The 17020-nt window shown below is 29.6% G+C and overlaps 1 protein-coding gene, 2 long non-coding RNA genes and 1 pseudogene across 5 annotated transcripts; 2 read left to right on the top strand and 2 right to left on the bottom strand.

Moving 5' to 3' along the window:
* Positions 1 to 442: 442 nt before the first annotated feature.
* On the bottom strand, positions 443 to 2685 carry LOC108836508 (serine/threonine-protein kinase CDG1-like; annotated as a pseudogene).
* Positions 2686 to 7780: 5095 nt separating this feature from the next.
* LOC130496805 (uncharacterized) lies at positions 7781 to 8835 on the top strand. The gene is made up of 3 exons (XR_008935960.1): positions 7781 to 8132; positions 8322 to 8579; positions 8695 to 8835. It is a non-coding gene; the product is annotated as an uncharacterized LOC130496805 (long non-coding RNA).
* Positions 8795 to 13038, bottom strand: LOC108835057 (uncharacterized). 3 transcript variants are annotated; one of them, XR_008935957.1, is made up of 5 exons: positions 12890 to 13038; positions 12648 to 12750; positions 12369 to 12537; positions 9037 to 9069; positions 8795 to 8933 (listed from the first exon to the last, which is right to left on the bottom strand). It is a non-coding gene; the product is annotated as an uncharacterized LOC108835057 (long non-coding RNA). The 3 variants fall into 3 exon arrangements; XR_008935958.1 differs by having other exon boundaries at positions 12369 to 12547; XR_008935959.1 differs by having other exon boundaries at positions 8837 to 8957.
* A 1929-nt stretch (positions 13039 to 14967) lies between these two features.
* LOC108835056 (uncharacterized) lies at positions 14968 to 15571 on the top strand. Its single transcript, XM_018608362.2, has 2 exons — positions 14968 to 15459; positions 15560 to 15571. Exons 1-2 carry the CDS (start codon positions 14968 to 14970, stop codon positions 15569 to 15571), a joined length of 504 nt encoding a protein of 167 aa, XP_018463864.2.
* The last annotated feature ends 1449 nt before the right edge of the window (positions 15572 to 17020 follow it).

Below are 17020 nucleotides of genomic sequence, written 5' to 3' on the forward strand. Positions count from 1 at the left end.
ATATATAATATCTTTTGAATTTTATAAAATCTTTATTTTTTATTTCTAATGAAGTTTCTTTTTAATATCTTCAAAAAAAAATATTTAACTATCCGCAACTATAAATACTAGAAAAAGTCAGTTTTTCATTTTTTGCTAAGTTTGAAATGTTACAAAATAATGGACAAGCAGTGTTTCTTGTTGTTATTGTCAAACACCAACAATTATCATCATCAACAAAACTAATCAAGCCGATTCCCAGTTTTCAAATAATCAAAGAACCAAAGTGTTAATAAGCATTGAGTTTTTACATATTGGTAAGCCAAGAAAAAAATAACATTTGTACCAACCAAAATTCGGTATAAGTATATATATATAGCAGTTTACAAACAAACAAAAAAAAAGCTAAGCAAGGAAATACATAATTAAAAACATTTGTTCATTGTCAAAACCTTTTAACGAGTCAGGTTTGGTAGCTCGTTGCTCTTTTTCTCTTTTCATTTCTTAAACCCTTAGCCCATCTCTTAGCATCAGCAAGATCTCTTTGTCTCTCTAAATCTTCATCCTCTTCACTAACAGTTGACCCTTCAATTTTCTTCCCTTTATCTACTCCTCGCTTATATTGAATGTTCTTGCCTTTATGTTTCCTCACTATGTCCCCAACTATGACCTCTAGAGCCTTGACTACTTCTCTTATTGTTGGCCTAGCTTTTGCGTTTTCTCTTAGACACATATAGGCTAACTGAACGGCTCTTCTCGCAGCTTCTTCCAAGTACGGATGACCTTGTATTAATAACTTTGGATCTGTAATCTGCCTTATGTTTAGGTTCCTATAATATGGCAGTGCCTGTCAAGGACCAGCAAAGAGTCATCATAAGATCATTTGGCTGTGTATGAAAGAAGCAACATCGATAAACGTTCTTGATCAAAACCGGCACCGGTCCTAAAATTTTAAGGACCATAGACAATAACTTTCATAAAAAGCTTTTCTAAAAAAAAGTTGTAGGCTAGCTATGTTTACATATATAGACCTTTTTCAAAAAAAAAGAAGAATATATATATATATATATATATATATATATATATATATATATATATATATATATATATATATATTGAATCTTAAAATTTTGAGAATTTAAAATTAATGTTTCACATGGCTATGCCCACAACCGGTCCTAGTCATAACCATATCTTTCTTCGGAGTTTAGGGTTAGTCAATATATTTTCTTAGGTAAAATCATAGTTAGAGCATTACCCATTGCACAAGTAAACGTTGTGCACCCATGGTTGAGTCCCCAAAAGGTTTGCGTCCAGTGATAAGCTCCAACAGCACAACTCCAAAGCTATAAATATCAGACTTCATCGTCAGTTTCCCAGTAGCCGCGTACTCGGGTGCACAATACCCAAGAGTTCCCATAACTCTAGTAGTGACATGAGACATGCCTTCCCCGGGACCAAGCTTTGCAAGCCCAAAGTCAGAGAGCTTCGGTTCAAACTCATGGTCTAGCAATATGTTTGCAGTTTTCATATCTCTATAGATCACTTGTGCTTCATCGTGAAGATACGCTAACCCTTTAGCTGTTCCTAAAGCTATCTTCATCCTTGTGCTCAAATCTAAAGCCTCTTGCACAGATTTGAAATCTGAAAAACAAAAAAACTGTATTAAATATTTGACAGTTTTATAAGTTAATCAAAATGAAGTATAGTTTTGTTTTTTACTGTGGATTTGATCTTCAACAGATCCAAGAGGCATATATTCATAGACGATGCTTCTTTGATCTCCTTGACAGCAATAACCACACAGTTTCACGAGGTTTTTGTTGCGAAAAATCGAGAGCATTAGGACTTCCGCAAGGAACTCTTTGGTTCCTTGTTTACCACTCGGATCAAGCATCTTAATAGCCACATCCTTTAACTTTATACCAACAACACAGCCACACACAAAAAGATTATCCGCTCATTAGAAACATCGTATAGTTTTTTTCACAACAACAAGAGCAGTTTCAAGAGATTGTTTTTAATTTGATTGATCCAAAGACTACATATTTTTACAGTTACCTGTCCGTTAATCTCTAACTTCCCTTTGTATACATCGCCGAATCCACCTTGTCCTATCCTAGAATCCAGGCTGAAGTTGTTTGTTGCGGTGGCGAGTTGTAGGTATTTGAAATTTTCGATTGCCCGATTTGGAGGTAGCAGTGCTTCAGGATCTGATGAGACCATTGCTGGATTGGCTACACACGCACATGATAAGAGTATGTATCACATGTTACATTAGGAACAAGTGAATTAAAGACACTTTGATAAAACCAAATAAACAATGTTTTGACCTAGAAACACAACTCTGGTTCGATGTTTATAATATCATTCAGATGTGAGTTTGTGACGTAAGACTGTAACTAGGTTTGTGAATAACAACGAATGAAAAAGGAACATAGGAAGTGAGATGTAACCAGAAGACGATGATGGTTGGTCACATATGGGTTCCTGAACAGAAACGGGTTTCATCTTCGGTTTCTGAACCACCTTATTAGTACGTTTTGGTCTCAGTCCGAAACACAAGCAAAAAGCCATGTTCGCTCTAAAATTCGCTGTTTCTGATTATTTTCTGTTTAGTGGTGTCACTCAGGTCACAGCTACACACACAAACGGGTATGAACTGAAGATTCGGATACAATGACCAAGAGGAGAAATCTAAGAGAAACGTTGTTGAGCCGTGAAGAAAGATTTGTAGGATAAGGTAGATTATATAATGGATTAGAAGAGAGTGTTTTCGAAAACTTGAGGCTTAGCGAAGAGGATTAGAGATAACGAGATTGAAGTTTGAATCGGTTTTTCGTTGCAAAGGATAGACACGTAATCAACAAGAGAGCATGGTTGCACCAAAATGGTATACGTTTACACCAATTGCTTCTTTCCTATACATAGAAGGTATATGATTTGTTTTGAGGAAATAAATCGTATATTAGATACCTTTCTGTGGGTAATATATCCTACGGTATTAAATTTTGTTAGGAAGTTTGACATCATCATCATTCATTTCTTTAGAGTGATTCATTGTGATATCTATTGGATTAGCTATAAGATTATTTTGTTTTAAAATATAAATTATAGTAACTTGTTCAAATGCATCGGTTCCGGTTGCGGATCCGGGGGTTTGCATGCAAAGCAGATGGTTGCGGTTTCAAGCGTTTTGTATGACTAGTATAACATTTAAAAATTGTTGCGTTTACGAAATATTTGTGACTAGTTGATTATGAGATATTGCAGCGGTATAACAATAAATTATCAATATAAACATATTATAACATATAAAAATATAAAAAACATACTATTGTGATAAAATGTAATCATTATTCATATAGTATGATTAATAATAATATATGTTTATTTATTTATTATTTTTAATTAGTTGAAAGTTATAATTTTATTTTTTGAAGATTTATATTAAAACTCTTACAAGAATATTTTGTTTCATTTTATATATGTGTATATATTTATATACATTTTTAAAAAATTCCAATGACTAGCTAATTAAAAGTTTTTATAAAAAAAATTATTATATTGTTTGTGAACTTAAACTAATATATAAACTGTGTATACATTTTTATTTATAATATTTACATTTTCAACTTTTTATTTTAAAATATTTTTTAAAAATAATTGTATATCTTTTTATCCACCTGTAATCGTCCGCAACCACAAACGCTAACTGGAACCAGCTTTTGATTTTAAGTGGTTCAGAGCGGTTTGAAATGATTTGTAACCGCTACCAGCCGCAAACTCTGTTTTTTCGTTTGCGGCTGGTAGCGGGAAGACCAGTTAGGCCCTAAATGTTAATCTCAAGCTTTTTTTCCACCAGCCGGGTGTTGTAGGCAAAATAAACATACGTATCCCCAATATATTAACTGAGAAACATTTAAAAATTGTAACTTTAAGTTTGTATTAATTAAAAATGAGTCTTACTTAGGTGTCATTTAGTTAGAATGTCAATTGATCTTACGTGGCAACATAACTAACAATTTAATAATGTGTAAGTCCAAAATCAAAGAAACTTGTATTAACTCAAACATAAAAGTATATGATAAGAAGTATATATTAATAAACTAAACTAGGTTGGGATCCGCGCACATGCGCGGAGTGAATATATATATGTAAATTTTGTATTATAAATTTTTGAAAAATGATTTCATGTTAAGGGATGGGTACTTAAATTATTTTATCGGTTCAGTTTGGTTAATTCGGTTCTAGAATTTTTCTAACTGAAATAAACCATAATCAGTTTGGTTAATTCGGCTTGATTTGTGTGTCGGTTCAATTCAATCAGGTTCCTCTAGTTTAGTTTTTTACGAAAAATAATGTTTTTAAACATAAACGAACGATCATAAAATCATCATGTTGCTGACTATGCAAAAAATTATGTAAAGTAAATTAAATATGAAACTGAAATATAAACATTAAAAGAAGTTTATAAGAACACAATCAAATCAAAGTTAATTAAAATAAATAGAAAATTAAGAAAAACATCGTGAATAATACCTCTTAAAGATAGACTATGTAAGTTAAATCAAATATAAAACTAAAACAAAAACCTTAAAAAACCACAAAAAGTTTATAAGAACACATCAAACTAAAATTAACTAAAATAAATAGAAAATTAAAAAAACCAACACCTTTAACAGTGATTTTAGTCTTATGATTTTAGTATATTGTATATTGATAGTATATTTAATTCAAATAATAACAAAAATACATTGATTTATATTTAACTCGGTATGATTTGGATTGGTTTCGATTCGATTGGTTTGGATTGGAAAAATCTTAAACCAAACTATTTGATAATAGACTTTGGTTTGGTTTAGATCGGTTTTAGTTTGGTTGGTTCGGTTTGTTTTTCTTTTTTGCCCACCCGTATGTGTTGTATCGTTATATGCTTGATTGCAATGTTATGAATATGATTCTGAAATATAAGTTTAAAGATACTCATATCTTTATCCCCTTCTTATTATTTGAGGAGACCATTTATAAATAAACCTTTTAATCATGTGTGATTAACAAGTTTGCCATTACTTACTTGGCATCACCACAATCCACCTCACAACCTTTTTTCAAAAACCCTTTCTTGCCTAGACTTATTACAGTCATGCCATTGCCTAAAACATATAGTATATCCTTCATTTTATGCATCTATGTACCATTATGTCTTTACAATTAATTGTGGAGAAAATCGTATTAATTGTGTGACTGTTTCGGAAATCTATAAATGGAATATTCATAAAGGCAACATTGATTATTTGACTTAATCACAAGTCTATATTATTGTTTTCATAGTACATCATAAAAAGTTGATTCGAGCATGGTCATGTTAATTGGTCACGATTTTGTGATGTATCTTAACATAATGTTTTGGTCATGTTAATTGGTTACGTGTGTTGATATGAACGATAATATCAAATCCGGTAGGGTTTTTATAACGTTATACAAAATTAGTAGAATACTATGACATCAATAGTCACAATTGATAGGGTTTTGACTATATATAAACGATTCATATTTTTTCTGATATTAAATTTCTTTATGATTCTTAATTATACATGCCATTTTTAAGGACTGAAAAATATAAACGATTCATAATTATGTTATATTATAAAACTTTAGTACATGAAATTTATTTTGATGAATATTTTTTGTATTTTATGGAATATGTGACATTTATTTTGGGATAGACAATATACATTATTTTATATTGTAATATCAAAATATCGTATATAAAACATTTTGAGCAATCTTGAAAATTGTAAAATACATTCAAAAAAGAATTCTATATTAAATTTATTGCAATCCTAAAATTTTGTAAAAATACATTTTGATTACAAAATTATCATAAATGGTGACAAACATTAAACTTGGAAATTTCTATAATTTTTTCTGATTAATTTTAAGGCGAATATCATTTTTAATATTGACTTCCTTAATTTCTGCCATATGCATATAATACTTTCTATAATTATCTAAAAATCTACGATTATAATCCTATACGAAATTAATAGGTTAGTCTGATATATATAGTCACAACTGATAGAGTTTTGACTATATATACAATTCATATGTTTATAATATTAAATTTCTTTATGATTCATAAATGATACATGATATTTTTAGGGAGTAGAAAATATAAAAGATTCATAATTATGTTCTTCTACAAAACTTTAGTAGGTGACATTTATTTTAAATATTTTTATATTTTATGGGATACATGACATTTATTTTTGGGACTGAACAATACAAAATGTTCTATATTGTAAAATAAATATCGTATATAAAAATTATGAGCAATCTTGAAAATTTGTAAAATCCATTCAAAAAAAAAATCCATATTAATTTTCTTGCAATCCCTTAAATTTTGCAACAATACTTTTGATTACAAAATTATCATAAATGGTGAAAGATATTAAATTTGAAAATTTATATAATTATTTCCGATTAAATTTAGAGAACTAACCATTTTTAATGTGAACTTCCTTAATTTTCGCCATTTGTGTATAATAATTTCTATAATTATCTTGAAATCTACAATTATAATCCTATACGAAATTAATAGGATAGTCTTATATATAGTCAAAATTGATAGGGGTTATGATTCATATTTTATAATATTTAATTTCTTTAGATTCATAAATAATACATGCCATTTTTAGGGACTCGAAAATATGATTATAAAACTTTGGTATATGACTTTTATTTTTATTAATATTTTTATGGGAAATGATAACAAAGTGGGGGTTAATATAAACTGTTTTATATTGTAAAATCAAAATGTCGTAAATAAAAATTTATGAGCAATCTTGAAACATTATAAAATACATTCAAAAAGGAATTCTCTATTAAATTTCTTGCAGTCTATTAATTTTTGCAACAAAAAAAATTATTAGAAATTTTTTATAAATGGTGACATACATTAAATTTGGAAATTCATATAATTATTTCCGATTAAAATTAAGGAGAACGTCATTTTTAATGTGGATTTCTTTAATTTTCGCCCTATACATATAATACTTTATATAATTGTCTGGAAATCTAAGAACAATTAGGGATTTGCAACATTACTTTGTGGCAACATCTAGATATATCAGGTGATGAGAAAAGAGATCGAATCCAACAATCAAACTGTAGCCCCTGGTCTCGTGTTTCCCCGAAACTTTTTGGTAAAAACACTTTTTATAAATAAAAGATAAATTAGAAGAGGCTCATATGTATTTTGAATTATAATGAATATTAAGGTTCGATAAAGGGTCTATTTTAAAATTTTGAGTCTTAATAAGTCCACTAAATTTGAAAATTCATATTAGTTTCTTCTTTTTTCTATTGTTTTCCAACTTAATATTATTTACTTCAATATATTTATTTTCTTTTACAATTTTTATGTACTTCAAAACCATTATAATTTTAATGAAATATAACGATTTAACTTCAATAATAAGACAATTACTGTTTATCAACCATAATAAGGTTATCTTTATCCGGATACTTCGGTAAGCTTTTTTGTTATTTGAAAAATTCAGTAAATATCTCATTCCAAATTAGTTTTTCTTACATTAATCTGGATATCAATGTTACTTATGCTAATCTATTCTATGTATAATATGTCATTTTTCGTGTTTTCAATATCTATAGATTAAATTTGTAATTTCTTTTAATCCTTTCATCCCGCGCAGGGCGCGGGTAATCACCTAGTTGCACCTTATAAGGAATCAGTTAATAATTCATCTTGGCTCAGTTCGAGCCCGTCTTCCCAAAACCTAATGATCCTCGGATGTGACTGACTGTTGAACTTCATCGTCATCGTTTCAGTTCTGCGCAATTTCACCTCCTCTGCTCATATATTTCATATATTTTTGTATGATTCGTTAGGCAAATGCAGTGCTGGGTGAAATTGTACCAGGAAGTGAAGGAGCTGAGGGAAATCACTGATGATGATCGGTAGCTATACTGGTTTAGGAAGAAGCTGTCAAAACAGAACAAGCACGCCAAAGAGCTTGAGGAATCTCTGGGACTTTTGAGCGAGAAGCTGTGTAAAACTAACTGCAGAAGGTTACCGTGTTAGTGTGTGACAGAGAGGGAAGATGCAGCATGCGCAGAACAAATAAGAGGTCTCGAAAAATACACAATATGTATTAAACTGTCTATTGATAAACTTTCTTAATTTTGACAAAAAACCGTTAGTGGTTTGATGATGGATCACATGACAGGTTTTACAAAGCCATACATGAGAAAAGAAACGCAAAGGAAGATAATTTCTAGATGTTAACTAAATTCTATCTGATTTAATTATTCTTCAGGGCTTAGGAGTTCTCTAGCTTCATAGAGTTTCAAGAGAAAGAGATGAAAACGTTTATGGAGAAGAGGGAGGGGGAGAGGTAGAAGAAGATATAATTCGAGGACATGCTTGAGCTAGAGAGGGAATTTGATGTCATTGGAGCTGTTCATGAACAAGAACGACCTTCACGATGCAGATGATGCACACTTGCTTTCATGTTGTGCTTTTGGTATCGAATCTAAGGAGATTTGAGGAAGACTATCATCCTCAATTTTAGTAGGTAATAATCTAAGAGACTTGAGTTGAGACTATTATTTTCCATTTCAGTAAGACATCTAAGGAAGTATTTTGTGGCTAACAGCAAGTTTGAATGTTTTGTCATATATCCAAAACAGCAAATTCGGTATAGAAAGCTGGTTAACCAAAGGAAGAAGATGACCCGCAACTGCCATTGCTGAAACCTCTGCTAAAAGAACATGAGTTATTTGTTCACTGCAAGTACGTCTCAGTAGATTGAAAGAAGTCTCAGAATTTTTCGTTACAATAAAGTTGGCTTGCGTCTTTACGGATTATGTTGTTGGGTCTGGATCAGGCTTTCAGCTTCACACTGACCCATCTTTGTTGAAAACGCTTACTGCATCAGGAGTATTAGCAACATCTAAACTCAGCAAAGATAAGAGACCACGTAAAAAAGCTACTCATGTAATACATTATTATTATTCTCAAATTTACTTTACCTCACATTGCCATTGTCTGTCCACAACAAGCATCTGAAATGCACATTTTAGGGATATTTTGTGTTACATATGACCAAGTATTTTATCAACAGAAGAAAGTATCACACGAGTAATGGAGAGGCTTGGGGATTCACAAACATCCCATGCTAAGTTAGCACTCATGATGTATATATAGTTAATTCTGTCTCAGACATTAGTATTTTTGCAGTTCATATGATCAACATTTTGATTTGGTGATATAATTTAATTTTGGATGGTACAGGTTGCATCAGCCGATATAAAATTCTTGAGGGCAAGTTCTATGTAATGGATATTTGGAAAGAGACTAGAAAGTTTATTAAGGGACTCACAGTTTTCAACGAAATTCACAAAATTGATGTAAAAAAGAACTAATATCAAACGAAAATATATTATTTATAGGCTATACCTAATGGAAACGCACAAAAAAAACAAAAAAAAAACAATTATCAATCTTTACGAATTCTTTTCCCCAATGTGTATGATATTTTTATGTTTTTAATTTAGAATGATATTTTTAAATAAGTATAACATATTCGTAAAATTTATGAAGATATTGATATATATGTTATAAAATTTAAGAAAACATCATAAATATATATTTAAAAATACATTCTTTATTGTGTATTAAAAGAGATATTCATGAAAAAATATTTATGAATACCTTAATGAATTCGAAATATACGTATATTAAGTAAGATGCTCTTGAATATGTATAACATATTCCTAAAGTTTTCAAAAGACTATCCTGAATTTGATATGTAAATTTAAAATCATCTTCGCAAGTTTTCAAATAATATACACATTTAAGAAAAAATAAATATACATATAAATACATTCAAGAAGTGTATTTACACATTTGTGAAGACATTTATGAATCCACAATTTTTTTTACAAATTCATGTTGAGGAAGGTATTCCAGAAATGTTTCCTAATTATTTTTTTGTTGAATTTTTGGCTTTCAAAATTTTGAAAAATAAATAAAAATTTGACAATTCTTTTGTGATTTCTTTTGCTTTTATTATTTTTCATTTTTAATATTATCGTTTTATATATTTTAAATAATTAATTTAAATTATACTTGACGTTATAGTTGTCATATTATCTTTTATTGAAACTTATTTTGGTCAATTTAAATTTTTGAGACTACTTAAAGAAAACCTAAAAAAAACATTTAAGAGATTTTCTTACAATTAAATAAAAAGAAGAAACAAATTATATCTTAAAAGTGGTTAAACTCTGATAAATCATATCAATATCATAAATATTTATTATTTATTATAAAATTATAACATGAAAATTTATGATTTAAACATGGTTAAAATATACTATCCGCGCGTAGCGCAGACAAAGAATCTAGTTCATATAAAAGGAAACAAACTTGTATAGCATGTCAAAAAAAGAAATTTAATCATTGTAACGTCTTATGATGAAGGTCAATTGGAATTTGATTTTGTCAATAAAATTTGGGTTCAAGCTTTACCAATTTAAATCGAGTTTTTGTAAATTTGATTTACTTTTTTTCTAATTCAACTTTTGTAATGCTTTTGAAATCATGTAACTTTCAAAAGCAATTCTAATAGAAAAGGTTCCATAGGTAATATATTTTGTTTTGTATCATCGTGATTCGTAGATCAATTTTTTTTTGGTATTTGATCATAGCTAGGCAATATATCATCTTCATTTGATCTAATTGTTTTCTTTTTGTAGGTGTCTATTCCATCTCATTCTCGTGAGACAACACTCGACCATAAGTGATTTTCTTCATTTCATCCAGACAATAAAATATTGGGTTAAACTTGACTATCTGAGTCTTTTAGCAAAAAAAAACTTTACTATCTGAATCAAAAATGAGTTTGATCTGTGTAAATGTTGATAATATATTTCTTGTAACTATCGTGAATCGTTTGCGACATGGGTAGGGGTGGGCATTTTATCCGATACCCGAACCCGTACCCGAACCCGACCGAAAAAACCCGAACCAAAACTGAACCGAAGTAGCAAAATACCCGAACGGGTATTGAATTAGGAGAGATTGGATATCCGAACCCGAACGGATAATACCCGAACCCGAATGGATATCCGAAGATAACCGAACATATGTATACTTAGGTCTATATTCCTAGTTTACTTCTTTAATTTTATTCAAAATGTTTATTTTTATTATGCATATAGTTCAAAATTAGATAATTTACATATAATTGGAAAAAGGTGAATTTTTACTCACTTAAAATGCATATCAAGATTTTTATTTCATGCATTAACAAAAATTATATCCAAAATTTAAAAATAATAATCAATTTATTATCTTTTATTTGTAAAATGTTATCTTCAAATTTATTAATCATTCAACTATTAAAAAATAAAAAATCAGTTAAGTGAAATTTATATCTTTTAAATACAAAAAAACTTGAGAAATGAAAAATTTAATTTTTTTTTCCAAAATATAAATATCTGAAAACCCGACCCAAAATACCCGAACCCGAACTAAAAATACTCGAACCCGATCCGAAGTAAAGAAATACCCGAACGGGTATTACACTCCTATACTGAAATACCCGAAAATCCGAAATACCCGATCCGAACCCGAACGGGTACCCGAACGCCCACCCCTAGACATGAACTTTTTTTAAGTATAAGTAGAAGCTTTTGTAGTACAAAGATTATTTAATGCACGTCGGACCAAGATTAATGAATTACATACTTTGTAATTTTTCTAGTAACCAAAAAAATCATTAAATATGTAAGGTGAGAAAGGTTGTGGTGTTGACACATCATCATTGATACAAAGGTTACAACTTAAAAAATGTTTCTCAAATAATATATAAAAGATTCGAGACTATATTCGCTGGACATATCAAAAGTTGCGTATAAATGATAATTTTCTTTTTAAAATAAAGAATTTAATACTATTAACTAATACTCTATGCTTATATATCCAATATAATTACTTTGAGGTAGAAAAGAAAGGCAAATATGAAAATTTTATATTTAAGATGCAATTTATATCCAATATAATTGCCTTTAATATTATCTTGCAAATGTTTACTCTTTAATTAAGAAACAAAATAGTTTAATATTATCTTGCAAACGACTTTGTTTACCCTTAGCTTATTCTTGAATATTATTAGAATTTTTTTCACTCATTTATTTGTCTTTCTAGTATTATATTTTATAAAGAAAAATGTGATATTTATCTTAAATGTATTCTTATTATTGTACCTGCCAATAGTTATTTTTACTAGAGCGATTAACTAACTATATTTGGATGATGATTCAAGTACATATGATTTGTGTGTAAGTTGCATTATTACCTATGAAACAAGTGCTTGAAGAGGTTGGTGACCAGATTCTGCCAGTTGGGATCTACAACCGTGAATTACAGAGATCTCATCTCACAGACTCACAGACCACCATAATCAACTTATAATAACTCCTCTCTCTTCATACATTTTTGTGGAATTATCTGTAGAAACTTCATATCTAGCCAATACTTAAAAAAATCCACAAAACCATAGTTACAGGTTGAAGAAAACTTTGAATACAAAAGTAATATTTCTGAGTCTGGATTGCAAGCATATCGAATGTCTAACCTGCATTATTGCTTTGTACTTCAATCCTTGACTTCCTTCGATTATTTCTCCTCTTTTTTTGTTAAATGTACTCAATTCCTTCTTGAACTCTTACAATGATAATCTAACCAAAAAATAGAGCAAGAGCAAAAGCTTATAAATAAACGATTGAAGAAATTCGAAATAGAAGAGGAATATAGTGTGTCCTTCCTCTGTAAAAATCATAAACCAAAGAAGACAAATAAAGGAAGAAGATTATTTACCTGGCATCGGTTAATTGACAAATGAAGATTTTGATTTAGTCAGTTATACGATTCCTTTGACCATAATCCCCTTTCGAGTTTGTTTGTTCGGAAATATCGAAATATCTCGAAACTGTGTTTGCTCTTTTTGTTTGGAACAGTGAAAAAAAAAACTTAATATAATGATTCATTTATAATGTGAGCTCTTTACTTCTTATTTTTGTTTATCTTAACATGCAACATGATTGAAGCCCAGATTGTAATAGTTTAAAATGGGTTTATAAAGAATATATTTTAGATTATTAAACCTATTGAAAACTTATTGTATGAATTACATGTTTTTATCAAATAAATCTACAATATATAATGTATTATTATGCAACATATTATATTACATAAACCCAACATAGTGTTAACAACATATGATATATTAATTCATGAATATTACTTTTTGGCGGCTTTGTTTTCATTCCATTTTCCAGGTTGGTAACGTTTTTTGGTAAAATTCTAGCGGTAACATGTTGTTTTATTTCCTGTCATAGAAAAAAATATTATTATCAAGTTCTTAAAATTACCTCTAGAAGGGTATTAAATGAGAAATATATCTTTTTATACATTCTATTTAAATTCGAAGAAACTTATTTTATTTCAAGTTATTTTTCCAAAACTATTTCTCGCAATTTTTTATTCATTGCAACACATTTATCTAATATCCTCAACTATAGAAGCAAATCAAAGTGTATATAATGTGAACCATATCAAAAGATATTTACCTTTTATACACCGTATTATCATCAACTATAGAAATTAATGAGTGTAAATTCATTTATATTTTCGTCTCTTCATTCATTGATTCATATTTAACGATGAGGGTATATGTTCAAAACTAAGGAAAACTTAAAATTTATGTACATATAAGTATAAATGAAGTTATAGCCTGTACTTATATATACAAAATTTAACTATGATTCCCTTTTCTTCTATTGATTGGTCATTCAATTAAAATAAATTTATACAAAAGTCTGAACTTATATTAAACTGATATACTGTAAATTATGTTTTTCATCCAAATAAAAGTAAATATTTTTCTCAATGTTTCATCATGTGCAATGTGCAGGCCTTATCATAGTTTGTATTATTCGTGTATTTTTTTGACTAAAAACTTTCAATTAAAACATAAATAACTATTACAAGATAAGAATATCACATAGAAGATTTTATAGCCGACAATTCTACCATCTTATGAGAATTCATGTTTACAGTATAATTAATCAGATGTTAAAAGAAACTATTATAGACGTCTACAGTATTTAAATCTCATTTTTTTGTTACAAAAATGAGATTTTAATAGTTCATTTTCTTTTGTCAGTCTGCATGATATAAGATTTCTGGAAATACATACCTTTTAAGTTCCTTACAAACGATGGAAATGTGATTTATTTGACTTTTTTATGTCATTGAAGGGAAAATCTATAAATGTAAAAAGAAAATATAATTTCCCTTTCATTCTACAAAGAGAGTGGTACAATGGTAAAATAGACATAAAAATAGCTTATAAAGGCCACAAGACTTGACACAAAGAGGCATAATCCCATCTTCACCTCTTCAAACCAAACTGAAAAACGAGAAGGTAATCTACCTTTCCCACTCGTGTCTGTTTTTTTCAGTTTCTTTCATTAGACTGTAATCCATATTGGTTAGAACTCTCGTTTTGAACCATGATGAGAGATCCGAGTAAAATCTTTAATGAGAGATTATTATCAAAATTATCTAATTGTTTTTGATATGTGGTGTATACTTTAATTTAATTCACCAACCATTTTGGATTTTTGATCATCTGTCGTCCATGTGTCATGCAGTTTGTTCTCTTGGTTATGATATTTGTTTTATGGATCTCTATGCACTTTTTCTTTCTTTTGTAATAGTAGTGTCTGTTACCTCTCTAATATAAAACAATCTTTAGTGTTGTGTGGAAAACTGATTTGAGCCTTGAGATTTAGACTAAGAAAATATTTTGAATTTGATTTTCATGATTGAGTGTTGTTTCTGTTGACATGGAAATATTTCTGGTAAATGTTGACATCATTTCACCAGGAGAAATGCCGAAGGAGATACCGGTGCCAAGCAACAGGACAAGAGTGTCACCATACCCGCTTCGCTCTACAAGGACTCAGAAAGAACCTATTGAGGCACAAGGCCCAAGCCAATGGGAGGATGTCCAGTGTGTAATCTGTCAGGAAGCGCCACACAATGCCATCCTCTTGCGGTGCTTTTCATCCACTAATGGATGCCGTGCTTACATGTGTGACACAAGTGTTCGTCACTCCAACTGTTTCAAGCAGTACTGCAAGAATAACATGAACCGCGTAACGAAGGTCATGAACTGTCCTTACTGCAGAGGAGAGGTTTATGAAGCGATGAAGTTGCACTCGGGTGGAAGGAGAGCTCTAAATGCTAAATCGAGGTCTTGCGCTTTCGAGAATTGCAACTTCTCAGGGACATATTCTCAGCTTAAGAATCACTTGAAAGCTGATCACCCCGGTTTCACCCGACCCTTGGTCGACCAATGGACACGTTGGACAAGTGAACAGGTTCAAAGTCTAAGAATATTAATTATTATATGACCTATGTGTCTTTCGGTATAATTATAAATATCAAGTTACATTAAAGTTATGAATTCTAATATTAAAGACGATGCTGTGATGGAGGATTTTGATTAAAGACATTATCCTCTTCTTTTACCTTATTTTATGTTTCTTATCTATAATTCTATATATGTAATTATGTGTGTATGGTGGTGGTTAACTACTGAAATATAATACATATATATAATGAGAAATTTGCCAAAAAGGAACAAAATCATATTGTCCCCTTAGAACAAAATCAACTTTTGTCATTTCTAGATACCAAGTGCCCATTTTGTATTTAAAAATTCATATAAATATATTTACAATGCAAATAAATAACAAAAAGTATAAAACATGATATTAACAATTATACGCATTTATGAAAAATATTTTTGTTTTGGAAATATTTGTGAAATACTAATTTCAAAATGGACTAAAATGTTAGTAAATACGATCTACCATCTACATCGACTTAGAATTGGCCACCGAAGACAATCATCTGACGGACATAGAATATGTAATATACCAAATGCATAGCCGTATACAAAGGCAGGATAACCAATCTTCCATTCCGTCAGTGTTCTACATTTTGAGAAGATGATAATATTTAAATATCAAACATATTTTTCTTACAGAACATATATATTCTTCTCGAAGGTTTTTCATCTAATTCTGTAATATACTTTTTCTACTTTTTCCAATTATTTTCTAACTATTGTAGAATGTGATTTCTACTATATATGTAACTGATATCCGAAAATCTAGGTAAAACAGTAAGAAGATATTCCCTTTCTTTTTTCTTGACCAAAAAAAATCCCCTTCCTTTTTAACTTTGTTGCCAAAATCATGGATCTTTTCATTCTTTTCGTAGTTCTTTGTCTATTGTCTATCTACCATAACAAGATGCACATCTATGTTTAAACGAAACAGTTATAACATCTTTGTAAAATTTAGTACGCAAAGTACTCAAAAGAAAGCTATTAGCATATTTGCAGAATTGTCGTGCACGTGATGAACTCATACGAGTGGTTTTATGGTTCTTATATTGGCACAATTTATATTGACACAATGGTCTCACGGTTTCTAAACAACAATATAACAATAAAACATGTCTCAACAGCACGAGTAAAGCAACAAAACATGTTTCCGTACTTGTAATGTAAACAAGAGAAACCAGGCACATAAAGAGAGGTTATCATATTCTCTCTGCATTTAAACAATACTAGATGATTTTGTTTATTTTAGCAAATTTCCTTTATATAATTTTATAGTGTGGTGATTACAATTTATAGTGTTGTAATACTCTGGGACTTTCTGCCCATGTGGCTTAATAAGAAAAACGACGCTAAAATAAAAAAACTCACCATAATTTCAGCCCATAATGTGATGGGGTCCAAACGAACTATCCCCTTATTATTAATCAAGAAGTAAAAAAAAAAGAATAATCTTAAAAGAGTAAATATATTATAATGTTGCCATTATGCATACTTGTTATTCTCACATGCTTTCTCAGTTTTTATATATA

Source organism: Raphanus sativus, chromosome 6 (genome assembly GCF_000801105.2).
Source record: "Raphanus sativus cultivar WK10039 chromosome 6, ASM80110v3, whole genome shotgun sequence".
Taxonomy (NCBI): Eukaryota; Viridiplantae; Streptophyta; class Magnoliopsida; order Brassicales; family Brassicaceae; genus Raphanus; species Raphanus sativus.

Bases quoted from the DNA above. Each gene is read 5' to 3' on its own strand.
- LOC108835056 (XM_018608362.2), top strand. From the start codon at position 14,968: ATGCCGAAGGAGATACCGGTGCCAAGCAACAGGACAAGAGTGTCACCA.